Raw genomic sequence first — 27,726 nt, forward strand, 5'->3', positions numbered from 1 at the left:
GCACATCCGGTAAGTTATTGATCTGAGTTCGTCACTTCCGGTCTTCGCTCCTTTCTCCGAGCCTCTGTCGACTGTGTGGCCCGCGTGTTTACACACTCCCAGGTCAGTTGACGTCTCTGTAGCCTTTTAAGATACCGCAGCCTCATATCATAGTCACTGTGTAAAGAAGGAGCACTTCACCGTGTCAAATTACACGTTAAGGTGCGGGGAAAAGGTAAATTGTACTTGAGTGTTCGCATCAGTTTGAAGAGGCCTAAGCTAACTGTTTAGCTCGGCTGGCTAACTAGCCGGCTGTTCAGTTGAGATAATTTCACAGAATCCCGGTTAAAAAGTAAGAGTGGCAGATCCGGATGGTCAAAGATCTAGCATGAGCCCACAGAACATACTCTCCTTAGTGCACATCAGGAAAAGTAAGCTGTTTAAGTTAGTAGCAACCTGATTTCTCTTTGGTTTGGACAACGTTGCGAGCCTAACTTAGACACCAACTTTAGCTGACCACCTCTGTCTGATTCATGCAGAACTTGAGTCGTGACTAGAAAGTGTGCAGCTATTTTTGGGCTTCTGGCAGCTGTGAATTCTTGTTAGTTTGCTGTGCCAGAAGGTAAAATGACAGGGGGAATTGGGGGGAGTCCTAGGTTTGGCACTTCATTGAAATTTCAAACCCCATGTTTCCAGTGAACTTTTGAAATCACACATTATGTGCTTACAGTTTCATCAGTTGTCCAGTTGTTAGTCATGACATTTTAAATTATAAGCTATTTTGCATATTTGACCAATGATTTCTCATCTCGAATTCAAACTATTAGTGTGCAGTGACATTAGTGGAATGACTACTGGTGCTTCATATGTCTTCTAGGTGTATGTGAAGTGAAAGTTTATTTTTCCCAAATGTCTGAGATTAGTGAGCAAATATTAAATTTGATGATGTGTGCGTGCTGTGACTTGTGTCAGATGAAGGAGTCGATAATGAACCAGGAGAAGCTTTCCAAACTGCAGGCGCAGGTCCGCATAGGCGGCAAGGTGAGTTGGAGTACCTACTGCCATATGACCTAAAGAAAATGTTTTTTCCTGTGAGTCCTGTTATTGGGTTATGGGTTCATATATCCTTTCTCATTGTGGTATTCTGTAGGGGTCAGCCCGCAGAAAGAAGAAGGTGGTGCACAGAACAGCTACAGCAGATGACAAGAAGCTGCAGTTCTCCCTCAAGAAACTGGGAGTCAACAACATCTCTGGCATTGAGGAGGTACCACAAAACATAGAAGCATAAGTAGGCGGGCAGGTCTTTATGATGCTGATGCTCTTAATTCGGGGTTCTCCACTTAATAGTAGAGTGATAAACATAACATGATTAGAAGAGGCCAGATTTGACAGAAATTGGGCTGGAAAAATAATCAGATTCTCATCAAATGAAGTCTCTTACAGGGCAGGAATTATACCACTGCCAAATGGTCAGTGCCATGAATGCCCTTCTACCGCATGGCCGATGTGGCACTCCCTGTTATTATCTGGCCGCTGTTAAGTGTTGTGTTACATTTGCCTGTAAATAAAGTTGATCTTTATTGATTATATTGATAGGAAGACTGTCAAGATGTGACGCCATTTATCTTGTGTTTGTAGAAAAATGTGTTTCTGAAGATTCTTCCTGGATAGTGCAGGGAGCTTCCATTTTATTCAGTTACTACATGTATGTATGTATGTACAAGGTAGCTGTTAAAAAGTATGATAAGGTATGACAAGGTTGTCAGACATTCACTGACTGCGGTTAGTTATTGGTGTTTACAGTCAATAATGAGTGTTTGTATTGATTACTGATGGTGGCTGCTTAGCTAATGAAAGGCTAATTGTTCTCAGTTTTACACAGCAATATGCAGTAAATGTGTCCCTTTGTGTGCGTATTTTAAGATTACTTTCTTAAACATGATGCGCGTGATGGTGTTATTAATGACTCTTAATGAAACTTGAAAGCTCAGCATTCTCGATGCCCTTTTTAAGCTTCCCCTTTATAAGTAATATTAACAATTACTCACCCAAAAGTAGCTAATATTTCTCAATATCATATGACCTCCTCTTTCTGTCAGCTGCTGTGTATCTGCAGTTTATCTAGTGAAGGAAGAAACTAGTAGTCTCACCTTGAGAAGTTTCTCATAAGTGTGTTTAATGTGTAGAAAAAGTGTTTTTAGTTATTTTTGTGAATGCCCTCATGATCTCAGACTCAGCTAATAGCTGCAATGGTTGCTGAAATTTAGATCAGATTAATCTTGATTACCCTTAGCCCATTTATACACTTTATTTTATCATTAAAAGAATTAATATGATTTGTTCATATAAAAAAATCAGTCAGCATTTTGTGTCAAGTCAAACATTCAGGTTACAGTTTTAATAAAGTCAGTATTGCTTATCAATACACTGACTCCTGATTGTTGATTGGATACCGTTCTGTCCCTATAATATGTAATTATGACTTATTGCTATTGCTCTATTGGTTTTAGCCGCAATTCCCCAATAAATTTGTATTTATCAAAGGCCTGTGCCCATACCCTGAAAATGACTTTATTCCAGTCCTTGCTCTATGGCTAACTGAGGTAAGTAGCTAACAGCAACAATTTGAGGTTAGTTTAGCAACATGATAAGCTATCTGTTCCATCAGGAAACTCAGTAAATCAACAAGAGGTGAGGCAGAGCAGCCAGAGGACATGAGCGGGAGAACCAGAAAACATTTTCACTATAAAATATGATCCAGTTTCACCAAAATCAGTGATAGCTGGCAGTGTGTGACGCAGTGCCATAAAGTGTGTCGCACTTTTTTGGGGGGGGATTGTTCACGCTCACCAAAGTTACATAGTGCAAAAAAAGGCATTCAGGGCACTGAGTGGGGATGACGAGAGGCATCATTCTGCCTAGTACAAGTCCGTGTACCATCAAAATGATTGATTGTTGCCATTGTAAGTTAAAATAGTCTCAAAGTGTTGCTTTAAATATATAATTGACAAAGAAAAAAAAGTGTAGATTATGAATTTCAGCTTATCTTGGGAATTTAAATAACAGTCCAAACTACAAGTGAAGTCTTCAGCAAAAATAAGATAAGAGGAGACAAGAAAAAAAGAGTCTTTAAAGCGTGTTTTTAATCTGTTTTTGAAAAGGGTGTTTGGCAACGCCGAAGTCTTCCCAGCTGTTTTGGTCTTCTGGTTTGACACTGACCTCAAACTTTTGTGTTCCACTGTAGGTAAACATGTTCACAAACCAGGGGACGGTGATCCACTTCAATAATCCTAAGGTTCAGGCCTCCTTGGCTGCCAACACCTTTACAATCACAGGGCACGCTGAGAACAAGCAGCTCACAGAGATGCTCCCAGGAATCCTAAACCAGCTGGGAGCCGACAGTCTTACCAGCCTCAGGAGATTAGCAGAGACTTTGCCCAAACCAGGTACCCACTCTTTACCCAACTGTTTGCATATGTACGTAGTTTTTTGTGCCATCAATCAACATTTTGCTGTTTGTTCTTCCCGCTCTTAGCTGGAGACAGCAAGGTCCCCATGGTTGCTGCTGAAGAGGAGGATGATGAAGTTCCAGGTGAGCAAATTTACAAAGCCCTTTTTAACTCAAAGATTTGCGTTCATTCTGTAAAGTACTGTAGCATTAAAATAACCGCAGTACGAAAAATCCAGATCTTCATCTTATTATGGTCTGATACATTTAGTCTCAGTGTATCTGGATGTGTATGTAAGAATTTAAGAGCCTCTGCCACCAACAGAATTTATGGATTAATTCAGAGGGCTGGTGGTGTTGGTTATATTCAGATTTAGTAATTGTTTTATTTGTATGCTAAATAAATTTTATTCTTATTGAGACATTTTCTTATCTTTGTGTTGTTGTTTTCTGCCCTCCTCCCTTCTTTACCCCTCTGTGTTCATTTTCAGATCTTGTTGAAAACTTTGACGAAGCTTCAAAGAACGAGGCAAACTAACCAATGCTCCTCTTGAATGGCCGTACTTTGACACAGCAGCATTTTGTAATTATACATCTGTTATTGCTCTGTGGCTACACACAAAAATTGCTTTTTAATTGTGACCTTGACAATTGGACTAAGACAAGTAAAATTGACTTTTTATGGCAAGTGCTACCCACCCTTTTGTCTGATTTGCCTCGTTCTGCAGTACAAGTGAAACTATTTAATTCAGTGGAATGTGCAAACCTTCATCTTTCTCACACTGTCTCTCCTGCATTGTGATGCCCACACATCAAAAATGTATTGATGGAATGAATCATGTAATAAAGATTACATTTAAATTTCTCAATTTATTTTTGTTGGCTTTATTATATTCAAACTTGTGATCCTAGTAGACAGCAACATTGCTTAAAGAGGTTTATCATCAACACTAAGGTGACCCCATGTCAAGGTCATCCTTCGGTGCCACTGAATATCAGCTGGAAATATATCTGTGATGCTCATTATGGTGCCAATCCAGCTACGCTAGGGAAGTAATACATTCATTCATGTATGATGTGGGTTTCATGCCTGAAAGGGTCCAAAAAGGTTTTCAGAATTAGGAACACTTAAGTCATACACACAGTGATACTCGTATCTCTTCGCACATTATAAGCCTTAAATTTAATGTCTTTGCAGGGTGGATGTTTAACATGTCTGAGCCCATTTCTGGGCTTGATGGGTTTGCTTCGTTGTCTGGACTGAAGTGACCTCAAAGCTTGGCACATTACTGAACATGAAAGGTGAAAATGCGTTCACTGAATTGCTGCCTTTGTCCACATTCGCTCATGTGATTTAGAAAAGGTTGAGTGACTCAATCACTGAATTTCTTCACATTTGAAAATGTTTGACTTCAAAGACAGTGAACATGCCGTGTGAACAAATGTACTCCACAGCCACACTGAAACCTACACAGATACTGAAACAAAATTTAAAAAATGTATGATTACGACATCAGTATATAAACATACATTACTAGGTTAAATTCATAACACTAGCTGAACACTATCGAGTTGTAAGTTCAGTGGTAGAATATATTGAATATGCTTACCACCATTACACAGTTGTGCCCCTGCTGATCAGTTCTCATCAAGTCCAGACCACTGTAGAGACCAGTATTGAAAACCCACGTGTTACCTGTATGACACATTCTGCCCTCTATAAATAAATCAACTTGTAAATTTACCTGGTCTGCATTCATTTGTAGAAATGTGTGAGAATTGATTCCTGGACATGAGCATTTCAAATAGCTGGACTTTTTTTGTAGCTTTATATTATTACCAATAATGTGAACACGTACCACAGTCTCTGTAGTGAAATAAAAACAGAAGGAGGAGCGGGGGATTATTGGAGTGCATGAAATGCTCCTCTACCGCAGAGACATTAATAATGTCATTTAGGCTTTTTCAGGAACTGAAACCTGAAACCAACTATTTCTGTTTATATGAACAAGCAGGTTTCGCAGAATTGTAGATCAGAAATGTGGTTACAATGTGCATGTCATACTGTTGATAATGAATACTATTAAAGTTACCTATACCCCAAATTTTAAGAGGACAAGAAACAATTAAAACACTGAACACTAATGCAGACCTTGAAACATGACAGGATCAGATGATTTACGGATAAAGGAGGATAAACACATGATCAAAGTTTTTGTCTGCTGACATTTGCCAGAAAGAAAGTGGACTGCCCCGTTCGTGACTTAAATCATGGAAAGTCCTGCCGTATTCCCCTCTCACTCTTTTCCTGTGTAAAATTGTGTAAGTTTATGTGTGTGCACCTGTGTGTGTGTATGTGCTGTTGTTGTATCATTAAGGGTCAGGAATTAGATTTATGATCAGGGATATATTATCATTAAAGCGAAGGCATGCAGGTGCAGACTTTTTACTGTAAATATACGTATCTTATACATAATTTCTTTTCAATGGCTAAAACTGATGGTGTTTTTTAGTATCTGACGATTAGTCTTCAATCAATTGATTGATCTATAAAGTCTTAAATGCAATGTCCCAAAACCCAAACTTAATATGTTGCTTGTTTCCATCAGAGCTAAAATATTCAAATGGTTTGGATTGTGTGACCAACAATCCAAAAGCCAAAAATCTACAATTTACTTAAATGGTAGACAAAAACCAGCACACATGAGAAGCAACAACCAGTGATTTCTTTTGGCGTTTCAAGTTAAAAAATGACTTGAAACACAGAGAAAAAGAAGATTACTAGAGCAGAGAGACTAACAATAATTCCCATTCCATTTGTATATACTTAAAATGAAGTGAAATTAAAGTACACTTTAATTAAGCATGCTAATAGTGTATTGAAAGGATTTGAAAATAAGTATACTTTTCATAAGTACACTTGATTACAAAAAGTGTACATTAGTACACTTTTTGAAAGTATATATCAAGCATACTTTAATTTGAGCACAAAAAGTAAAAGTGTACTTGTGATGACTTTTCTACGCTTAAATGATATTGCTAATACACTGAATATCTGTTTGCTGTTCACTTTTTTTAGCTCTTGTAAGCATTGAAAATGAAATGTTTGTGTTTTTGGTTTGTGTGTGTGTGTGTGTGTGTGTGTCCTGTTTGTGTGATTCCTGGTTTGTTCATCAGATACCGTACATTTGAGATGCTGTAATATGTCAGTTTAAAGGCTGAGGGCAACCCCCCACCCCACTGCACACCCACTCTTCACACTTATCTTCATCTCTCTGTCCCTTATTCGAAACTCACAGTTTATCCGTTTACAAAATTTGACATGCAAAACAGTGTAGAGGAAATACAGTCAGTCAGTAGGCTCTTATCAGTTTACTATATCACTTAGTTTCTATCTCACCTCCAGAGGTGCCAATATTGTGGTGGTGGTGATAATGACGATGATGATGCATGCATGCCTTCAACGATATATAAAAATGATGCTCACAAGGAATTGGTCATCGGTCATCAGGATTTCTCTGACTGAACTTCTGCTCTTCATTTTTCACAGCGTCACTTCAGTTTAACTTCATCCAAATGGTAAGGCACGACTGCTGGGAGTCAATGCAGGGAATTTGATGTTTTCATAGACAGAATAGGGAGTAAATTACTAGCTTTTCTTTTCTGCTCATTTTACATTATCATAACACATTTTCTCAACCAAAAGTTTTGAGCTGAGCCCATGAGCAGATTTTTACTTTGTTTCTCAGTTGAAGATGGGATGAACAGCAGTCCAGCAAATTCAGGGACAATTGCTTAAGTTTTGCTGTAAGTGATGATCCATTTAATTTCTCACACTATCCCTCAGAGGACTTTGACACTGCAGATATTTGGGCTTCTGTTCATCAGCCTCAACAGAGCACATGGACTCAACCAGTTTCCAGAAAACTGTACGTCTTATTTATGGTCCACATAATTTTTTCCGATACAACTTTTTCCACAATTTCTGTGGCTCTAATTCTGTTCACTCTGACATGCTAATATGCTGTGTCTGCTTGTATCTATGCCTGCACAGTTGTGGTGGCAAAAAGAAACAACGAAAATCCAGTCACACTAACCTGCGACACGGAGACCGACGGCGCCGTCACATGGAAGTTTCACGGTGAAGTGATGGAGGACGTCGTTCTACAGGCCAATGTCCAGCAGGACGGTCGAACTCTGACCGTGTCAGACGTAGATACGCCCATGCTGGGACAATACAGCTGCTGGAGAGGAGGAGAGATGCTATCATCAACCTATCTGCTGCTGGAGGCTGAGGAGGAAGATGAGTTAGGTGAGATACTCGTCTTTTATTTTTCAATTATTTCACTGTTCATATACTATAAAGAACAGGAATCTCTCAAAAACATTAAAACGCTCTCTCTGCACTACCAACATAAATGTCTCACATTTAGTGATATTTCCTTCTTCATTTGTTGGTGTCGAAATAATTTCCATTCAGCTTGTATTCACCCACACTGTGGTTCTTTATAGGTTCTCCCATCCTATGTCGGGCAAAGTCTTATGACTGTAGGTTCATGTGTAAGTGGATCAACAGTGGATACAAAGCAGTGCGCTTAGGCCTGGGCCAAAACTGGTAAAGAACAAAAAACACAGACAAATTAGAGCAGTGAAATGGTGTATAAAGATGGATCAACAAACAGACAGTATTGTACCTTTCTCATGTTTCCCTGTGTTTTGCTGCTTGTCTCTGCAGCACTGAAGGTGGGAGGTCGTGTCACTGGGTCAGCAGCAGTGATGAGCTCCCAGACGGGGGATTCCAGTTTGAGCTGTCCCATTCCCTCTCACCCTTTGCTGAGGAAAGCACCATGCTTGAAGTCACTGCTGAGGCGTTCACTGACCTCTCCATCCTCAGGGCAACAAAGAGATTTTATCTCAGAGATATTGGTATGCTGAGTAAAACTGAGCTACGTCAAAGGCATTCAACAGAAGATTATCAAGATTCTACTGTAAACGGAACTTTTTTGCAAGAGAAAAAATCACAAAGTCAGACAGTCAATCATTCAGTTATTAGGAAACTGGTCTTAACAGAATCAAACTTATTAATACAATTAGTGTTTGCTTCCAACGATGAATTGTTCAGTAAAAAAAACATTACCATGAAGTCAAATGTCTCATTCTACACATTTGCAAGATACTTAAAAGTCAGTGTGAAATGAAACGATTTTCAGATTATTGTTAACAGTTCAAAAGATGCTGTGGCATCTTAAAAATGTGAATCAAATCTAAAGATATTAGCACTCATGCCTTTGCTCATCAGTAAATTCTTTCTGTAAATAAATGTGATTGTTTCATTTTGCTTCTGTCCAGTTCAACCCGATAGTCCCCAGAATGTCAGGTGTCAGAAGGTGGAGCAGGCCCTGAACGTGACCATTGATCCACCGTCCAGCTGGTCGGTTCCTCACAGCTTCTTCGGCCTGGAACATGAGATTGAGTACATGTTGAAAGATAACGGAAAGGTACGCGCAAGCTCGCATTGAAACAAAATCTGGTGATACCTCCATGTCTGTCATTCTGTCCATTTGGTTTTCTTACTGTGCGACTGTCTGACTTTAGACTGAACGTTCTTCATCCGCTCTGATCACGAAGAGGATAAGCAAGCTGAGGGTTCGCTGCAGAGACTCGCTGGTGCTCTCCACCTGGAGCCAGTGGACTCCCTGGAAAAATGTAACCTACTGACACTACTTGAACCCAACACTGTCTGCTCTTTCTCTTTCTTTGCTCTTACACGTCTACAGTGTCCTGTCACGTCCCCATACCTGCTGTTTTCCACTATTTGTTTTGCTGTCTCACACTGAGTGAAGAGATAACACAGCATTCATTAGAAGCTCAGCAAAAAGTCAAGAGTTTTGTTTGATGGTAGTAGTATAGCACAGTCTTATTAATCATTTTCTATTTATGACTCAACTCTAACTATTTATTTGTGTATTTATTAAGTATTTATTTCAAATGAAATGTGAAAAAAGTCCCTAGGAAATGTAGACGGTGTTCACTGTTACCTCCCAACTTACAAAACAGACAGTTCTGTGATTCAATATGAAATTGTATCTACCAGCAAAAAATGTTGGGGTTTCATGGGACCGAATCTTGTAGAATGCGTCCCCACAGTTAAGTCCATTTAAGGATCCTTTGATGTTAAAATCTAAGGACACCTACACAATACGTCATTTAACACGAATCAGAAGTTAAATTTGTATTTCAGCCGCAGGAGTCCAGGTCATTCTGCACTTCACACATATTGTTTCTAGTCCCTGCTATTTCTGTATAAGCGTGTTGGCGTTTCTGTGTATCTTCGTGGTTTGGTGCTGTGCAAAACAAATGGCTATTAAATGAGCTTTGTGCTTCCTTCCTTATATATGTTCCTTCTTCATTTGGGTGTCACTCATGTCATTTGTACTATTACTAACAAACAGAAATCCCCTTGTAATGTACCATATGCTAGGTGACAGATCTTAGGTGACCTATAATAAATAATGGAGCTAATATATATATATATATATATATATATATATATTCTTATTATTTTAAAAAGGAAAATCCATTATACATGATGCTAGTGCTTTTAGTTTCTATTCATGTATTCATGTACATGTGGGTCACACTACTCCAGTCACAATTATAATAGGTTTCTTATTCTATCATGACTATTCATTTCTTGGTAAAGAGACCACAGGCTACTTATAATATTCAACAGTTTTTTAAAGTTAGTAATGAATGAGCAATAGTGCTCTAGTTTATCAGAAAAATGCTCTCTATTCGATTCCATCATCTAGTTAAGTTAGTAAAACCTGCCATTACATGTATAGCATATATTGAATAGAAAAATTCCAAATTCTTTTGTGAAGAAGAAGAGGAAAAACAAAGACAGAGGAGACTTTCAGGTTAACAACAAGACAGTCTTTCTCAGTGGCTGTCAGCGATACAATAATGACACCTAAAGCAAAGTTTACTTGGCTTAAAGCTTGAGCAGCAAATGACACTGTTATGCAGGGAAATAACATGCTCCAGTGTGAAGATAATGTAATATTCCATGGCAATGAAGATTAAATAGATTGATCATCATCTTGATCATCATAGCCAGAACTGGCAAGCACAGATCGAATTTTACACAAAAAGGTTTGCTTATTCAATTCTGTTGTCATCATTTCAGACCCTAATCTAACATTAACTCATTGCAGGTGATAACAGAGAAAAAGAACCGTTGTAAATGCAAAAACACAGCAAAATCTTGCTGTCCAGAGTTGCCATCTGGGTACTTGGACCACCACTGCAAGAAGAGAGGGAAGAAAAAAAGGAATAAAGATGCAGCATGGAACCAGACATCTTAAAAAGAAGATGTTCAATAAAAACATGCATTGCAAGTGGGATTGTGCTGGTGTACAAAAGCCTTTTATTTAGGCATTATATGGAAAAAATATTTGGGGTGAATTTCATTACTATTATTGTGCACTCAAAACCTCATTGTTGTTTATTATTATTGCTGTTGTTGTTATTATTATTATTATTATTATTATTACTGTCATTGTAGTAGTAGAATTACTGAAATGTTGTGGGAATTTTGTGGCTAAAGAAAGTGAAGATTGTAGTTGTTCCATTTTGCATTTCACTTGTATGACAGTCTCACAAGGGATTAGAAATGCATGTCATTACCTCCACTCCACAAGCATCTTCACTTCAAGCAATTCTGTGTAAATGTCTTTTTAATATAACAATAACTTTACTGATGTCTGCTTGAATATTACTCCTAAGCATTGCACTCACCTTTTAAGGCATTTTGATAACTTGCTGTGAGTCAACTGGTCTGTAACAATTTGATAGCGAATTGGTTTGAACCAAAATCTACAACAATAAAGCACAACATCGACTGATGATAAGCTCTTGCATTGCTTAGGACCCAGTGTTGACACCCTGCCTTGAAGAGAGGGACAAGATTGAAGACCTGTATTACAGTAAGCGGCGTGTTGCATATTCCCAAACTGACCTTTCTCACTGTAAATAATAAAATGAATGGTGGCTGAATTTCATTTACCTGGTTGGGTCTCAGAGTCCTAGCTTTGTGCGTGGTGTGGTGGCTCACTGGGGCCCAACAGCCCTGCGGCCCTCGTGCACATCAATCCGGCTTTGCGGCGTACGCATGTGCGTGAAAGGAGGCGCGGAAGTGGTTGCTAACCTGCTGCGCTGTTGTTCACTGACATAACGACAGCTAGCTACATATGGACAAAGGAGTGCCCTCACATGAAGTCTCGTCTTTGCAACGTTGAGGAGCGGTACAGATGTCTTTAACATGGCAAATGTGGTTCGGACAGCAGCTTTAGTTTTAAACCTCTGGAGTGTTTTCGTGCAGTTCAGTCGCGTGTCAGGTGAGACCGGGGGCGGGGGCTAAGTTTCAGATGCTAGTAAACAGCTAATTACGCTAACGGGTCGCTGTTAGCTGAAGGCTCTCAGAGGCACGCGAAGGGTTTTGTTGTAGCCGTCGCGAGTCGTCACTTGTGAATTCAAGTGCAGAGGTGTACTGTGTCATATTACCTACGAATTTCCATCACATATCACTGTGGTTCAACAGCCATGACTTCACACTGACGGGGCAGTTCTTCTGAGATAAGCTAGTCGTATCTCTTTTTGGTCTGCTCCAGGTCTTGGGATCAATGAACTGCTTTATTTCCGGGTCATCAGTCCAGAGGAGATAGGGTACATCTTCAGTGCAGCACCTGCTAAAGACTTCGGAGGAGATTTTGTTAGTACTCTGCCCTCTTCTGAATTTCATTTGTTGGCCAAAGGATTCTCAAGCCGCAGACACATGTACACTCATCTAATCATATCTCTCCTCTCTCGTTTGGTCCCCAGACATCATCTTATGATGAGATTTTCCTGGTGCCAGCAGACCCAGCAGATGGCTGCTCAGAACTGGAGGACAGAGAAATCATCCAGGGACAAGTAATCCTGGTGCAAAGGGGGTATGTATGCCTCAGTACCTACAGTTTTACCTGTATAAGGCATAGAAGATGTGAACATAAATTAGTAGTGGGATACTTGTTTTTCACTGTCCTGTTTGAGCTGCTATATTGTAGGTGCAAGCCCTGTGTTGACTCTGGGATACAACTATTTATTCTCATTATTACACCCCATTTCTATAATGGCTGCATTAAAGGACAATTGTGTAGGATTTAGTGGCATCCAGCTGTGGGGTTGTAGATTGCAACCACCTGAACACCCCTTGCCTAGCCCTCCCTTTCCTAGCACATAGGAGAACCTCCTGCAAAACCTGGGAAAAACCGCGACAGCGGTCTCTTGAGCCAGTATTGATTATATACAAATGAAATTTTTCAATTCTTCATTTGTTGTTCAGTTGTTCCTTTTGTGCTGGTTGTTTATGAGAAAAGTCTTTCTGGGCCATCACATTACCTGCACTTTTGACTGGGGTCATTATAGCAACAAATATCAGGGAACAGCCCAGCCCTGTTCCTGGGTTCCTATCTGAACAGCAATAAAACAATGTTTAACATTTAAGGGTCAACATAGTTTGTCAGACCTGACTGCACAACTTCAGCCCCAAACTCAATTATACATGGATTTTTTTCTGCTTCGCAAACACAAGATATTGACTGATTTCTAGCCCTCAGTTGTGAAGATATTTGAACACAGTTACAGGCATACTTGCAGTAAGCTGTTATTCTGGCTTTTCAAGAAATACCAAGAGACTTATGTGTTGTGTTGAATACCCAGTGTAAACACAAAAGTAAAGGGCCCCTAATAATGATAGCAAAGCGTGTTTAATTAGGTACATTAAAGTCATCTGTAGAGAATTATGCTTGCAGACCTGCATGACGGGTCGTATTACAGTTTGTGTTTGCAGGCACATTTAAAAAGGTTTCTCCCTTTTCTTTCACTGTTTTTGTTTGCACTCCAGAGGCTGCTCCTTTGTACAAAAGACCCGACATGTTGAGGAAGCGGGAGGCAAAGCTGTTTTGATTGCTGATAATGTGGAGGACAATGACAGTCAGTACCTTGATATGATCACTGACGGAAGCACCGCCAAACCAAGCATACCTGCTCTATTCCTGCTGGGACGCGATGGGTAAGACCTATGCAGACATGCAAACACTCATCAGACCTGTTTCATTTTTATAGAGGCATTAATACAATATATACAATAACGATGATGATGATGATAATCATAATATTCTGTGTAAACAGTGCTATAACATTCCCCAAAATGTTAGAGGGCACCACAGCTTTTACAAAAGTAAAACTTCTCCTGAATCAACAGCTTACTTAAAAACTTTACATGTTTGCATTTTGTTTTGGGACCCACAAGTGCTGTACTACTTCACAAGATCCATAAGAGTGCCCTTCACCATAAAACAGTGAAAGCATGGATTGCCAGAATATCTCGTCAATGTCGGGAAAATTCCGTCAGTCCTTCCAATGGCGGGAAAAGTGTTTATGATTTTTCCATTTTTCCTTGTATTCTAGAATGATGATCAGACGATCTCTTCAGAGACTAGCACTACCGTGGGCTGTCATTTCCATTCCTGTCAATGTTTCCTCATTGGCCTCGTTCCCACTTAAGCAGCCCCCGTGGACACTGTGGTAGAATTAATGCACACTCATAACTTCATGCATTTCCTCACTCAATAAACACTCTTTCATCAGTGCATATCCTGCCAGCAGTGAACAAACTCACAGCCTCACATGGAAATTCTTTGGCGGTGGTTAAACAAATTTACGCACACTGGTGGTGAACCAATGAAATTAACATATGTACACACCTGAATGCACGGTCAAAGGCTTGTTGAGTATACCTCTTAGCTGTGTCCAAATGGACTCTTTGCCAGAGCTATTGGACCAGATGAGGACAGACAAACTCAGCAAGAAACGCATGCTTATTCTCAGCTGAACTTGTTTGAATTAGCCGGTGGTTTTGAAGATAATGAGTCTCTCTAGTTTTGAGTAGTCTCCAGCAACTTCTGTACAAATGATCTGTTGGTGACTATTCAGTGGTAAAACTGTGGAAAATCTGATGTGCACTGATAGAACACATACAAAAAGAAGATCACTGTACACCATTTCTTTTTGCCTCATCAAATAGTACAAGCTGAGGCCTCTGGAGAAAAAAAAACAGGCCATGTCAGCATAGACTGTACTTCACTGATTCAATGCAGCACCCCAGGAATGTTCTCTCACTGTAAAAATGTTACTAAATTTCTGCTTAATTGCTGATTGCTGATTGCTTCTCTAGTGGTTAACAAATATAAAATGTTTTTTTTAAATAAAAGACATTCATAGTCATTTATTGCCTTTCTGAGGTATACAGCTTTCAAGACCTTATACACAGTTTTTGTTCTGTTGTGCTTAGGGTTGCAGCGGTATGAAAAATGATGAGTATAATACCATGTACCTTTGCTTTTCTACATTATTGAACTCTACTGTATTAGCATTATTTAAAAAATATTTCAAGTTTATATCAAGTTTGACGTCTGTCTGGACATAATAATTTGTGAAATTATGATAAAGTGTGTATTCAACCAAAGAATCCTCTGTGTTTATTCTCTTAAGGGTCATTGTAACTGGTGATAATAATAATTTCGTACTGTGTACTGTGAAACCATGTTTTCTTATCGTACCGTGAAAATCTCATACTCTTGCAACGCAACTTGTGCCTGAAGTCTAATCACCCAGACTACTGTAAGAAGTTTAATGTATACATTAACTGTGAATTGATATTTACTTTTCAAAACTCCAGACTCCGGTTCATGCAATACCGGTCCAGGCACTAATATGGACCTGTCAGTCACTAGGTCTTAATGTTCCCATAACTTCTACTCTGCAACTGTATTTCAAAAATCAATGAATTACTTAATTAAAAATTTAACACAACACCTGCACAGCATCCCCAGTTAAAGTGGAGCAGTGCATGTTTCACAGCCTTTTGACTTGCCCTCCCCCCACATGCTGCAATATGAGAAGTTTGTTTTTTATAAACTGCAAGTATTAATGTCCCAGAAGGCACCACGTAATGATGTAAAACCAGTAAACTGGAGGCAGCTAAACATTCAAGTCAGGCCAAAATTTTTGAAAAATTACATTTATTTTAAAAGTTCATATTTCTTTAATGTCATTTTTGGGGAAATTTGAATCTGACACATTTAACCTGAGGTCATCTATGTGTTGGCCTTTGCTCTTCCATGCAGGTTTCATGTATAGTATCTGAGGTTAACACCAGCTGCTAAACCTCAACGCAAAAAAATCTATCCTGCCATCCTTCCTGATAACCTTTTTACAAGGCGGGGGGGCGGGGTATTTTTATTTATTGTTTATTCACGTATCTGTTTGAAGTGGAAACTGGTATCAGAAAAGTTTAATGGGGTCTTTATATTTGTCTTTGGACTCGACATCATATAATTTCAACTTGTATAATTATGGTGCATAACTGTCATTCAAATAACTGACATAAATCAGTAAAGAGAGATCAGGAGTGTAAGTCAGCTGAAACATCTGAGCCGAGCTGGCTGGAACGAGAGGCAGAAGGCCCACATCAGGTTATACTACTTGTTCTTAATTATACACAAAATTGCTGAATAACTCTACGGGTAAATGTCAGATGTGGTTTTCTCCACAGCTTTTGCGCACTAACTCTGGCATATCGCTCCTCCTTAAAGCACCAGTACAAAAATACACCACAGAAGCCAGAAGTGTTTTTTAGTAAGTTTAGAAATGGACCTAACGATTCAGCACCACACACATTACAGACAGCGACGCTGCTCACGGCAACCTGCGAACTAAAGGTGCAAAAAGAGTGGGGACGCTGTGCGTAAAACCGATTAAGACAGAACGCAGTTTTGTTGCTCCTGTGCCAACTTGTTTGAAACGTGTTGCTCCATAAAATTCAGAATAAACACAAATTTAGAAAGATCAATGAAGTTGATGAGGTGAAACATTAAATATACTGTTTTTGTACTGATTTCACTTGATTATAAGGATCAGCAAATTATCACATTCTGGTTTATTTATGCTTTAGCGTCTAAACCTATTTTGGAGTCGGGGTTGTAATTTCCGATGGCCGCAAACATCAGTGACAAAAACGACTGTTTTCCATGATGCTCAGTAGGCCACTTCACCGGGGTATCCACTTGTCATGTTAATCTGGACATGCATCACCTGTAAACTCACCTGTTGAGCATTCGTCTTAAACTGAACCATTTTTTTCTTTTAAATTAAAAATACATATTTTCCACTTTGTATTTTTCCAGATTTAAATGAGACTGCACTTTGCGTGAATAGAAAATCCATCACACCACTGCTTCTCACACTATAGCCCTAATTTATCATCATAGGAGTAACTGTTTGAGCGTGGGGTCACTGGATAACAGCTAATTCTGACGAAACATTAGTTCCACCTTGCAAGATCCAAACATTTACAAAATAGTGTGTGAATAACAACTCTTTGACTACATATTGAGTCAGCTAGGTAGGCACAGAAAAGCTGGGGAAGAGAGGGAGAGATGGCAAAGAAAGAATTTTCATTAGAATGGCTTGCTGCATGGAGGCCTCAGGTTCTTGTTATTTCCACGAATTTGTTGCGTCCTCCTTCCCATGACAGGAGGCGACTCTGCAGAAAGAGGTTACAGACAATTTAAATAAGCAGCGACTGCATCCATGCATCTGTAAATGAGTTTGAACGTGGTAGGGAACTTTGTGTGCCCCCCCGTTACCTCCTCCTGCATCTCGGACACACTCTGCCCCACACTGCCCTCACCGAGGCCTCCCTCAGAGCCGGACTCCCCCATATGTACACCGCCGGCGTGCACACTGCGTTCAGACGAGCCATGATGGCGAAAAGATTGGTGGCCTCGTTCCTAAACGTCAGCCCTCCACCTGCCACAAACCTGATGATGATGTTAACGAAGGAGGGACACCACAGCACCAAGAAGCTGATGACAACGAAAATGACGATTCGCAAGGATTCCTTCTTGCTGTCTTTCTCGGCGCTGGGAGGGTCTCTCTCCACCTGGAACCTGGCGATAACGTACAGCTTGATGGTCATGACCACTTTGGTGAGCACGATTAGCTGAAAGAAGACGATGCTGAACACGTACAGCTGGATCGCATTGGAAAGTGGCAGCAAATTCCTGGCGAGCAAGTGTGCGAAATTATAAACCCAGCAGTAGATGTTGATGCCTATGACAAACTGTCTGGTTACGAAGCGGCTGTAGATGAATGGATGGCACACAGCAAAGTACCGGTCAAACTGCGCAAACAAAAACGTCAATATATTGACCCCTAGAAGTGATGGCAAAACGTTATAAGTTCCGTTTCTAGACGGATAACCCTCCTGAACATCAAACAGACCGAGATAATAAACCGAGAGCCCGACCAGCGTGTCACAAATGCTGGTGTTCAGCATGAAAATGAACCTGTTCTGGAGGCGCAGCGCTCTGGTGGCCAAGATGCCAACGACCACCGTTCCGGCCACGAGGACAGTGGCTGTAGCGAATAAAATCTGGAAAGTGAAGATGAAATAATCCTCAGGACTGTCGAAGTCCACCGAGAGGGGGACTCCTCCACTCACAGACTCTGTGGTGTTGGAGAGGAGCATTGTCCATGTGCAAATGCTTCTCCAGTGCAACCATCATGTTATATCCAGGACCTCCTGTGCCGTGCAGTCGCCAGCCTTAGTCTCTTGGGATGTTATGATCGCGCGTGAGAGCAGCCTCACGCAGTAGTCCTACAGAGAATTTACACTAACACTTAAAGACATAAGCACTTTTTATTATAATTTCCCCTCATGCAGCGCATTAGGTTCTTACTCTTCACTTTTTTTCTGTGTGTGTCCTCATCCTGGCGCAACAACAATATAGAAATGTTTTAATGATAGATGACAGCAAACGTTACATGTTTCCTTGACAAACTGCTAGATCATACTCAGTGTCGTTGGAAGTATCACTTAATATTAATACTTTCTTTTTAAACACATGTGAATAGAATGACACATACTGTTACCGTAGCAGTCTGTGCTTATTTACAGGAGCTTTTATCACTGGTTTGTAAAAGATCTTATTTAGAACCACCACCAGAGGGTGCTGTGGTCTCCGAAAACAGGAGGAAGCAGGTTTGTGGTTTTACGGTCTGTGGACTTTAAACTCTGTTTCAAGGAGGACACGTTTGATTTAAATTAACTGATACTTTTATTTATTGCTTATTCGTCGGATAGTTTTGTGAGACATATTTTCAGCACCAGGAGCTGTCTGCATTGACCTGTCAATCATGTGGCACAGCACGAGGCCCGGTAATGCCGTCACAACTTTAATGGTACTATAATATGACAGTGGGGTCAGTTTCACGGGGATTCACAGAAAGACAGAGTAAACAGACAAAACGTGATAATAATAAAAATAAAGAAGAAAAAAAAATGTCACCTTCTTCAGTTCATGCTTATCTCAGATTACATGAGCGAAAGGGAGTAGGAAGAAGTGTAAACTTATTAAACCCTACCCCTAAAGTACTATTACATTTTTATTAAAAAAACCCCAACAACTCATGACTGAAACATCCTGATTCATCCTCAACCTGTACATGAACCATATATTCAGCAATTACGATAAATAATGTGCACAATATGCAGACATTGACAGTTACATTATGTATAGAAAAAAGTGTTGTGATTCACAGAACACACCCAAATACCTATTAGTCATTACTATATCTCGCAAGAATCAATTCTTTCTACCTTTTTTTGAATTATGTTAGATATTTGTTTTATCTCTTCACACAATTTGTTCCATAATTTTACTCCACAGATCGTAACAAAAACTTTTCAATGTAGAGCGCGCTTTAAGAATCTTTAAATTTAACTCACCCCTTAATTTATATCCCTCTCACAAAACCGTTTCTGAACATTACCTGGCAGTAAGTTATTATTTGCTTTATACATTATTTGCATAGTTTTGAACTCAACAATGTCAAAAAATTTTAATAATAATAACAACAACAATAGTGAGTGTGAGTGACTTTAATGCGGCTTCTTTAATTATAGATATCAAAGAGTAAATAATGTACAGTCAAATAGTCGATTATTTGAACTCAAACTAAAATCCACATCGCTTGGCTCCGTATTCACATACGCTGCAGGAGCTGTGCAGACACAGCACACCACAGTTCAAAATGTAACGTCTTCCCTGTAATATTTCAAAATACTGTATGAGGGCTGAGTTAAGAAAAAGATCTAAATTCCAATTATTATTTTTACTGTTACAGTAAACAGCAAACTGCAGTTCAAGGTGCAGGGACAACCTGTATAGAAAACACAGTGTGACAAATTAAATAGTGTATTTTTTAAGGACATTTACAGTTTGAATATTCGTTGCAGTCATTTCCCACCAAAGCGTCACAGTAGCTGCTGAGGAGTCCCGGGTTAACACGTTGTGCAGATCATCAGGGGCCTTTTCCCTTCTCAGAACAGGCGCCAACTCTGAGGAAGAAGCGGACAAAGAGCCGCTCATTGCATGTTTATTAGCGAATGAAATGAACTCCATCTCTTTATCGCAGCGTATTTATTTAGCCTCTTACCTCCTCCTGCACCTCGGACACACTCTGCCCCACACCGCCTTTACCATGGCCTCCCTCAGAGTCGGACTCCCCCACATGTACACCGCCGATGTGAACACAGCGTTTAAACGAGCCATGATGGCGAAAAGATTGGTGGCCTCGTTTCTAAATACCACCCCCCCTCCCATCAGCAACCTGAGGGCGATATTAACAAAAGAGGGGCACCACAACACCAAGAAGCTGATGACAACGAAAATGATGATTCTTAACGACTCCTTGTTGCTTTCCCTCTCGGCGCTGGGAGGGTCTCTCTCCAGCTGGTACCTGGCGACAACATACAGTTTGATGGTCATGACCACTTTGGTGAGCACAATGGCCTGAAAGCTGACAATACTGACAACGTACATTTGTATCGATTTAGAAAGTGGCAAAATGTTCAAAATGATGAGCTGAGAGAAGACGTGAAGCCAGCAGTAGACGTTGGCAGAGATGACCACCCGTCGCGTGATGAAGCGCGTGTAGATGAACGGGTGACAAACGGCGACGTACCGGTCAAACTGCGCGAACATGAACGTCAGTATATTGACCCCTAAAAGTGACGGTAAAACATTATAAGTGCCATTTCTAGACGGATAGCCCTCCTGAACATCAAACAGACCAAGATAATACACCGAGAACCCGACCAGCGTGTCACAAATACTGGTGTTCAGCATGAAAATGAACCTGTTCTGGAGGCGCAGCGCTCGGGTGGACAGAATGGTAATGGCCACGGGTCCGGCCACGAGGACGGCGCTCGAGGCGAAAGAAACCTGGAAAATAAAGATGAAAAAATCCTGCGGGCTGTCGAAGTCCACCGAGAGGGGGACTCCTTCAGCTCGAGAGTCTGTGGTGTTGGAGAGGAGCATTGTTTCAATAATACATCTTTATTATCATTTCATGACTTTATAAAGCAGCTTGATAAAGCACCGCCCCTCGTGCGAGCCATGACCTAATCACACTTTTCAAAGCAATGTTAAGGCCTTAACATTTCAAATACTGAATTTCTGTCTCTTTTTTCTTTCTTTTTCAAAGAATTATCAACTAAAAGTTGGCAATAAATGCCAAATGTCTTTAATTTTCATGAGGGATGTGAAACATAACATAGATTTTAAAGGTTTCACACTCCTTTATCAAACATATTGAGCAAATTTTTGTATTAATTCAATCCAAATAATGATAAACAGAAATACAGATTCAGTGTCCGTACCCCCAGATAGGGCCTATCCCATATGCTCTTTAATAATCCTGCCATTGCAGAAAACAAACAAAAGAAATAATCACTCAAAACAAAGAAATATGTATTCATATGATATCAAACATGAAAACAAGACATTAAACAATGCACATGGCTGGATTAACATGGGGGGACCTTGAGTGAAAAAATTAGCTACATTTGACCCCCATTTCTCCAACTCAGCTCAGTGTTTTTCTGTCCTAACTGGTCCCAGATTTGCTGTGTGGTGACTGGAGTAAACACATTGGTTTTAGCAGTATGCAGCATGTAAACACTCCACTGAAAGAACTTTATTTTAGCACAGGGACCCTTTTTAAGAAGAGGCCTCCAGATTAGAAAATAAATCAGGTGCTTGTCCTGTCAGATGACGTTGTGCTTTAGTGCCACATGCTTTTTTATTTTGAAAAATGACAGGATTCTCTCGGTTACATGTCGGTCACTTGAGCGCTCAAATTTAACCCACAAACTAGCAAAATGAGAAAAAAAAAACAGACGTGTTTGGTAAGTTTCTTTGCGAAGGGCGAAAGGCCCAGTGAAGAGACAGAAGAAAAGCCAACGACTTTAAAGAAAAAGAAAGCTTTTAACAGACAACACCAGGAGTCCTGCTTGAAATATGGATTTGTCAGGACAGGTGATTCATATGCGGCGACCGGCTCTCTAATGCGGCGATTCAGCCTTCAAAACTGGATTAAAAGACAATGTTGTTGGCGCAATGTTACGTTGAAGCTGCTAATAAAGTTGCATACGAGTACACATATACTAATTCATTACTGCAGTTAACCTTTTCACTCCATTCTAATGCTATCAGCATAGCGTACAATTGAACAGTGTACACATTCAAACAGTCTGATGTTCTTAACCTAAATATCACAACCGTATATGAAGAGGTCAACGCTCCAGCAACTTGTAGTGTAAAGAGGAAGTTTATTGTGAGCCCAGCATGTTTAAGCGTGTGGCCTTCATCAGAGGAACCCTGCAACCGCACAGCAACAACTTCCCTTAATTTTACTGTTTGTGATAATTATTAGAGCAGCAAGGCAAGTTTTTTGTCTTTATTTCTGTTTTGTTTTTTGTTATTTTTTCACATTGTACACACCTGTGCGGGTTAAAGTACTTCATATAAAGTATAAAGGCCACTCAGTACAACACCAACGTAAGATGTTTAAAAGAAAGTTTTAAAAAATAAATAGAAAAACATTAAAGTACAGAATATTCGAAAATAATGAAATAAATCTATTTTTTAATGAGAAAATGAATTGTGGATCCAACACGTTTGGTTAGTGTTGTACATCATGAAATCAAGCTCAGAAATCACATCGGCTGCCATTAAGACTGCGTTTTTCCACCGTAATAAATCGCCAAGAATCTCCTTGTGCGATTCCTGACGCAAAGAAATGAATTCATGCTTTGCTGTGTTCTCGGCTTGGTTCCTCTAGTGCTTTCCACGAGGTGGCGGCTTGTATCACCCAGAGAGGAATGGGTTTGTTCAGCTGTTGACACTTCAGCAAAGTGCGCCGTTATTGTCAGGTGATAGTAAGAGGCCTTACACACTAATGTACAGTACAGCAAACAAACGAAATAATATCTACAGAATTTTACAACACTTCTACAAACCTGCAGTCTAACTGAGTAGAGAGGAGCTCTTTGTCACTGTGAAACCTTCATCATGTCAACCTGATCGATCCTGTAGGAAGAGAATGTGTTCATCAATAGTTTATTCATATTAATTCTATTATTATTGTGTACATAAAACTTTAAATGATAACCTCCAGCATATCCAACAACCCTTTTAAATTCAAGCTGACTTGGATATTTCAACAATAGTCAACTTAAAGAACTGTCGTTAAATCAAATTGCAAAACATGTTTTAGGTTTGACAATTTTTGTCGTCATAATCTCAGACTTAAAGGGAAAATCATGTCTATTGGATGAATCTGGATATGGTGGGTCTTTGACAGGGCCGATAACAGGCCTTGTTCTCTGAGGACGTTTCCACTTGTCACGGCAGGAAACACATGGGTGGAAATTATAGTTTTAACGACGCGTCCGTGTTGCAAAGTCACGGCAAGCCTGTGCATTGGAAATCAAGTTTATTTATCACCAGTTTGTTTCCCAGGTAGGCCTACGTTGTGACGTGTGCTCGGCCTCAACACTGAGATACCGCACCCAAACCACAGGCCTTCGTTCAGTGGTGCTTTATTGTAACGGATATTTTGTCGGAATATGAATGAAATGCATTGCATTGTTCATTATCAACCTTTTGCGACTCAGTTCCCACATTATACAGACAAAAGGATAAAAAAAAAAAAAAAAGAAATCCCGGCGATATAACTTTTCATCTAAAGCTGTTGCAGATTAGTTTCATATAAAAGGCATTCTATAGACAGGAGCCAAAATCATGACACAAACCATCGTGCAGAACGCAAGAGCCCTGAAACCTTAAACATCTGGAAAGGAACAATTAAATATGCGCTTTGGCTGCGTGTTAAAGGTGAGTGATGTGGTGTTGCCACGGTTGAATTAGTTCTCAGTTACACATGGCCATCATTGCGTTATTACGGCCTTGACTGCTCATCGGTCCACCGACCTTCTGGGATGTTTGCAGCAGCAGGTTTTGCTCCACACAGTTCTCCACGCGGCCGTCCTGAGCGAGGGGCTCGCGTACAGGTAGAGGGACGGCGTGCACAGGGCGTTGCTCCTGGATAGAATTTTCATGGGGTTTACGGCGTCGTTTTTCGGGACGAAATATTTCCCCGTCAGCGAGGACAGGACCGTGTAGAGCATGGCGGGGCCCCACAGCAGCAGGAAAAACACGACCACCACCACTACGGTCAGCAGGGACTCTCTCTTGCTGTCCCTCTCCGCGCTTTGCGGCTCTCTCAGCAGCTGGTACCTCGTCACGACGAGCAGCTTGGCCGTCATGGTTATTTTGGTGACAATAATCAGCATCAGACTGATTCTGCTGTACGTCGCGATCTCGATGGCCTTGGAAAGCGGCACCAGGTGCTGAATGAGCAGCTGACCGTAAACGTGCACCCAGCTGTACACGTTGACGCATATGACCACCCTCGTGTTGATAAAACGGGCGTAAAAGAACGGACGACACACGGCGAAATACCGGTCAAACTGGGCGAATAGAAACGTAACGATGTTAACTCCGAGCAGGGATGGTAAAATGTAATAAGTCCCGTTTTTAGACGGGAAGCCCACCCGCACATCGAAGAGGAACTGATAGAAAATGCCACAGCCGGTCATTGTGTCACAAATGCTCGTGTTCAGCATGAATATAAACCGATTTTGTCTCAAAAGCGCACGGGTGCTAATGATGGCACATGCTACGGAACCGGCCACTAGCACGGTGCTGAGGCCGGCCAAGATGTGAAAAATGAAAAGGAAATAGTCCCCCGGGCTGTCAAAGTGAACAGACAGGGGGACGAGCGTCGTGTTGCTCCACATGATCATGGCGGGGGTGCGCGGTTGGAGCAGCCGCACCTGAACTGCGACGAGAACAGAGCGCCACCGCGTTTTAAACACTTCTTTTTTAAATTAAGACTTCAGATTTTCCACGATGACTTTTGGAGATGGGATGAGGTGTAGGAGGAGACAGTGTGGGTGAGGATAAATGACCTCCCATCTCCCGGTTGCTAAGTGATCAATTTTATTTCCATCATTATTATTATTATTTTCCCTCTTTTTTCCCCTCAATCTCCCTTTTATTTAATTAAATGAACAATAGAAAAATAACCACAGAAGCTGAGGGATGATCTGTAATAATGAGAGCAAAGTTAATATAGTTCAATACCACAACCATCATGGCCCATCATAAAGAACCATATGAACAACAATGACGTGGATCTGACCGTGGTGCTGAACCTGCGGCAGGCGCTGACGGAGCTGCTGATCATGTCATCCGGCCCCGCCGCTGACCATGGTCCTGAAGCCAACACACCGGCTCCGGTGCGCCTGGTGCTTTCTCTAATCCCACTAAATTATTACTTAAATTATATTTATGCATGTTTGTGCACTTTCGTAGAAACTAGTTGTCCTGGTTAATGATTCTTCTTATGTACAACATAAGAAGAATCATTGTTTTGCTCTTATTAATTGAGTGCTGTTTTTGCGGGAGTTCAGAGAGGCCTGCATGCTTTTTTTTCTGCTTTCAGAGACTCTCTCTACAGTTTTGTCTTGTTTATTATTTATTGTTTTGCAAAGACAGACATAGATCAGGTCCGTATTGCTCCAGTCCAGCCCCGCGGACGAACTTCAAAATCATCTCTAAACTCTAATGTAGCAAACCAGCAAGCCACCAAGTTTTTATTCGTCTTCTTCAGGTCATAATACGCCTTTACTGTTACACCCTGTGAGTCCATTCAAGTTGCAAGTAGGAGACAGCTTCGCAGTTTGATATCTCATCAAGACAAATGCCAGAACGTCAGAATAAACCAACAAAAGTTTACAGTTCGCTGCTCCATTTAAGACTTAATCCTGCCACTGATAACAGCGGGAGTGGAAGCGAGTGTTGTGTGTTGGGATCCAAACGCCTGCACAAAGATAGTCACACTAATCCTAAACCTCTGTTGCTCGGTGAACTTCACGACTCCAACAAAACAACTTTCCAACAAAAAAGTTCCATAGCAAAAATGACAAACAATCAGCTTTAAGGGAAAATCAAACAGGATGGTTTGATATTGAATAGAGGGACATAATAGACTGCTATAACCTGCAATGTTAGATCCTGAGTAAAGGCCAGTTTTCCAGAAAGTAAGAAGACACAGTCCATGTTCTGAGATCAAGTTAAGCAATAGATGCAGCTGTTACAAAAAGGTTATTCAAAATAATTAATTTCATTCTGTTAGGAGTTTTGACGAGTATGAAATGTCAGCTCCAAACCGTCATGACCTGCCCGCGGAACATGCAGCAGTGGCACGTGCAGGAGCTGCCTTCATCTCAAACACAGTCCACATTTACCTGTGATATCACCTGAGTTCCCAAGCAAAAAAAGGTAACTGTTCAGTCTGTCAGGTGCGTTTTCTTTCAGTCATTTTTTCATGAATTAAAACACGATGACTGAGAACTCACATTCATTCAAAAGTGACTGAAACACGTGCTGTTTTCACGGCAGTGATCTTTCCGGTTATGATACCTTATGACGACGGTGATGCTGGCGGCGTCTCTATAATTTGTTCGTCATTCCGTCCAAGTTAAAGCCGATTCTGAAGGAGAGAGAGAGAGAGTTTGGGACAGAGATAGCGTTAAAGTAATCGTCTTGCATTATATTTCTAATCCACACACAAAATAGAACAAAAAAAAAAAAATCCTTTGACTGAAAACAGCATATTTCGTGCGTAAACAGCAGTAAAGTGAACCGCGGCAGGTGTTGAGACCGACTCTTACCTTGCCCTCCGCCAGCGGCAGACCCTCCGCCACACTGTTCTCCACACGGCCCGCCGCAGCGCCGGGCTGCCCCACACGTACAGAGCCGGAGTGACCAGCGCGTTCAGGCGTGCCATGATGGCGAACAGGTTAGTGGCTTCATTCCTGAACCTCAGACCTTTCCTAGTCAACTGCCTGACAATGATATTGACAAAGGATGGACACCACAGAGCCAAAAAGCAGATAACCACAAACACAATGATGCGCAGCGACTCCTTTTTGTTGTCCCTCTCAGCACTGGGTGCCTCTCGCACCAGCTGATTCCTGGCTATGATGTACAGCTTAATTGTCATCAACACTTTAATGAGAACTATAATCTGTAGGGTCATCACACCAAACGCGTTTATCTGAGCCGCCTTTGAGATGGGCACCATGTTCTGCACAGTGAGGATAGTGTAGGTGTAAATCCAGCAGAACGAGCAAATCCCAATAACAAAAGACCTCGTTATGTAGCGGTTGTAAAAGAACGGATGGCACACGGCGAGGTAGCGGTCAAATTGAGCAAAGAGGAAGGTCAACACATTGACTCCTAGAAACGAGGGCAGAATGTAAAACGTGCCATTCCTCGAGGGATAGCCCTCTTGCACGTCGAAGAGGCCGAGGTAGTAGACCGAGAAGCCGGTCAGAGTGTCGCTGATGCTGGTGTTCAGCATGAATATGAAACGGTTCTGGCCTCGCAGGGACCGGGTGGAGGATATCCCGATGACCACCGAGCCGGCGACGAGCACGGCGCTCGTGGCGAACAGGATGTGGAAGATGAAGATGAGGAAGTCCCCCGGTGTGTCGAAATCCACCGACAGAGGGACGGTGGCGTTGAGGAGCATCCTGCAGCTGCTGCCAGAAGATGAGCGTTCATTATATTTATGGGTGTCTGGTGCAGCTTGTCGGGGTTTTGAAGCAGACCTCGTGATCTCCAGAGGACAGATGCTCTAACATAAACAAGTGTCACGTCAACAGCAGCAAGAACAGCCCCGGGGGTGTTCGGCAATGGTGATCATGAGCCTCGACT

At 41.0% G+C, this 27,726-nt stretch overlaps 7 protein-coding genes across 7 annotated transcripts; 3 read left to right on the forward strand and 4 right to left on the reverse strand.

The window, feature by feature from the left end:
- Positions 1–48: 48 nt before the first annotated feature.
- LOC121606563 (transcription factor BTF3-like) lies at positions 49–4,296 on the forward strand. The gene is made up of 6 exons (XM_041936948.1): positions 49–102; positions 952–1,020; positions 1,130–1,243; positions 3,224–3,425; positions 3,515–3,571; positions 3,919–4,296. Exons 2-6 carry the CDS (start codon positions 952–954, stop codon positions 3,963–3,965), a joined length of 489 nt encoding a protein of 162 aa, XP_041792882.1. The 5' UTR covers positions 49–102; the 3' UTR covers positions 3,966–4,296.
- A 2,643-nt stretch (positions 4,297–6,939) lies between these two features.
- On the forward strand, positions 6,940–9,145 carry si:dkey-88e18.2 (interleukin-12 subunit beta). The gene is made up of 7 exons (XM_041936946.1): positions 6,940–7,006; positions 7,275–7,356; positions 7,482–7,739; positions 7,940–8,042; positions 8,163–8,353; positions 8,777–8,925; positions 9,023–9,145. Exons 1-7 carry the CDS (start codon positions 7,004–7,006, stop codon positions 9,143–9,145), a joined length of 909 nt encoding a protein of 302 aa, XP_041792880.1. The 5' UTR covers positions 6,940–7,003.
- A 2,477-nt stretch (positions 9,146–11,622) lies between these two features.
- On the forward strand, positions 11,623–14,575 carry LOC121607050 (protease-associated domain-containing protein 1-like). The gene is made up of 5 exons (XM_041937711.1): positions 11,623–11,826; positions 12,100–12,200; positions 12,311–12,420; positions 13,374–13,541; positions 13,940–14,575. The coding sequence occupies exons 1-5, from the start codon at positions 11,751–11,753 to the stop codon at positions 14,058–14,060; spliced, it is 576 nt and encodes a 191-aa protein (XP_041793645.1). The 5' UTR covers positions 11,623–11,750; the 3' UTR covers positions 14,061–14,575.
- Positions 14,576–17,174: 2,599 nt separating this feature from the next.
- Positions 17,175–18,062, reverse strand: LOC121606216 (mu-type opioid receptor-like). Its single transcript, XM_041936411.1, has one exon. The coding sequence runs from the start codon at positions 18,060–18,062 to the stop codon at positions 17,175–17,177; it is 888 nt and encodes a 295-aa protein (XP_041792345.1).
- Positions 18,063–20,028: 1,966 nt separating this feature from the next.
- On the reverse strand, positions 20,029–20,916 carry LOC121606217. The gene has a single exon (XM_041936412.1). The coding sequence runs from the start codon at positions 20,914–20,916 to the stop codon at positions 20,029–20,031; it is 888 nt and encodes a 295-aa protein (XP_041792346.1).
- A 2,939-nt stretch (positions 20,917–23,855) lies between these two features.
- LOC121606218 (olfactory receptor 4K1-like) lies at positions 23,856–24,746 on the reverse strand. The gene has a single exon (XM_041936413.1). The coding sequence runs from the start codon at positions 24,744–24,746 to the stop codon at positions 23,856–23,858; it is 891 nt and encodes a 296-aa protein (XP_041792347.1).
- A 1,928-nt stretch (positions 24,747–26,674) lies between these two features.
- LOC121606219 (G-protein coupled receptor 15-like) lies at positions 26,675–27,541 on the reverse strand. Its single transcript, XM_041936414.1, has one exon. It carries the CDS (start codon positions 27,539–27,541, stop codon positions 26,675–26,677), a length of 867 nt encoding a protein of 288 aa, XP_041792348.1.
- Between the last annotated feature and the right edge of the window lie 185 nt (positions 27,542–27,726).

The sequence above is a fragment of the Chelmon rostratus genome, chromosome 5 (assembly GCF_017976325.1).
Source record: "Chelmon rostratus isolate fCheRos1 chromosome 5, fCheRos1.pri, whole genome shotgun sequence".
Lineage (NCBI taxonomy): Eukaryota > Metazoa > Chordata > Actinopteri > Chaetodontiformes > Chaetodontidae > Chelmon > Chelmon rostratus.

What these genes read in the sequence shown, in the direction of transcription:
- LOC121606563 (XM_041936948.1), top strand. Translation starts at nt 952, where the DNA reads ATGAAGGAGTCGATAATGAACCAGGAGAAGCTTTCCAAACTGCAGGCG. An exon ending in AGGTCCGCATAGGCGGCAAG is followed by an intron (nt 1,021 to 1,129) that starts GTGAGTTGGAGT and finishes GGTATTCTGTAG; the next exon opens with GGGTCAGCCCGCAGAAAGAA. An exon ending in ACATCTCTGGCATTGAGGAG is followed by an intron (nt 1,244 to 3,223) that starts GTACCACAAAAC and finishes GTTCCACTGTAG; the next exon opens with GTAAACATGTTCACAAACCA.
- si:dkey-88e18.2 (XM_041936946.1), top strand. An exon ending in CAACCAGTTTCCAGAAAACT is followed by an intron (nt 7,357 to 7,481) that starts GTACGTCTTATT and finishes ATGCCTGCACAG; the next exon opens with TTGTGGTGGCAAAAAGAAAC. An exon ending in TGAGGAGGAAGATGAGTTAG is followed by an intron (nt 7,740 to 7,939) that starts GTGAGATACTCG and finishes GGTTCTTTATAG; the next exon opens with GTTCTCCCATCCTATGTCGG.
- LOC121607050 (XM_041937711.1), top strand. Translation starts at nt 11,751, where the DNA reads ATGGCAAATGTGGTTCGGACAGCAGCTTTAGTTTTAAACCTCTGGAGT. An exon ending in AAGACTTCGGAGGAGATTTT is followed by an intron (nt 12,201 to 12,310) that starts GTTAGTACTCTG and finishes TTTGGTCCCCAG; the next exon opens with ACATCATCTTATGATGAGAT. An exon ending in TTCCTGCTGGGACGCGATGG is followed by an intron (nt 13,542 to 13,939) that starts GTAAGACCTATG and finishes CTTGTATTCTAG; the next exon opens with AATGATGATCAGACGATCTC.
- LOC121606216 (XM_041936411.1), bottom strand. Translation starts at nt 18,062, where the DNA reads ATGCTCCTCTCCAACACCACAGAGTCTGTGAGTGGAGGAGTCCCCCTC.
- LOC121606217 (XM_041936412.1), bottom strand. Translation starts at nt 20,916, where the DNA reads ATGCTCCTCTCCAACACCACAGACTCTCGAGCTGAAGGAGTCCCCCTC.
- LOC121606218 (XM_041936413.1), bottom strand. Translation starts at nt 24,746, where the DNA reads ATGATCATGTGGAGCAACACGACGCTCGTCCCCCTGTCTGTTCACTTT.
- LOC121606219 (XM_041936414.1), bottom strand. Translation starts at nt 27,541, where the DNA reads ATGCTCCTCAACGCCACCGTCCCTCTGTCGGTGGATTTCGACACACCG.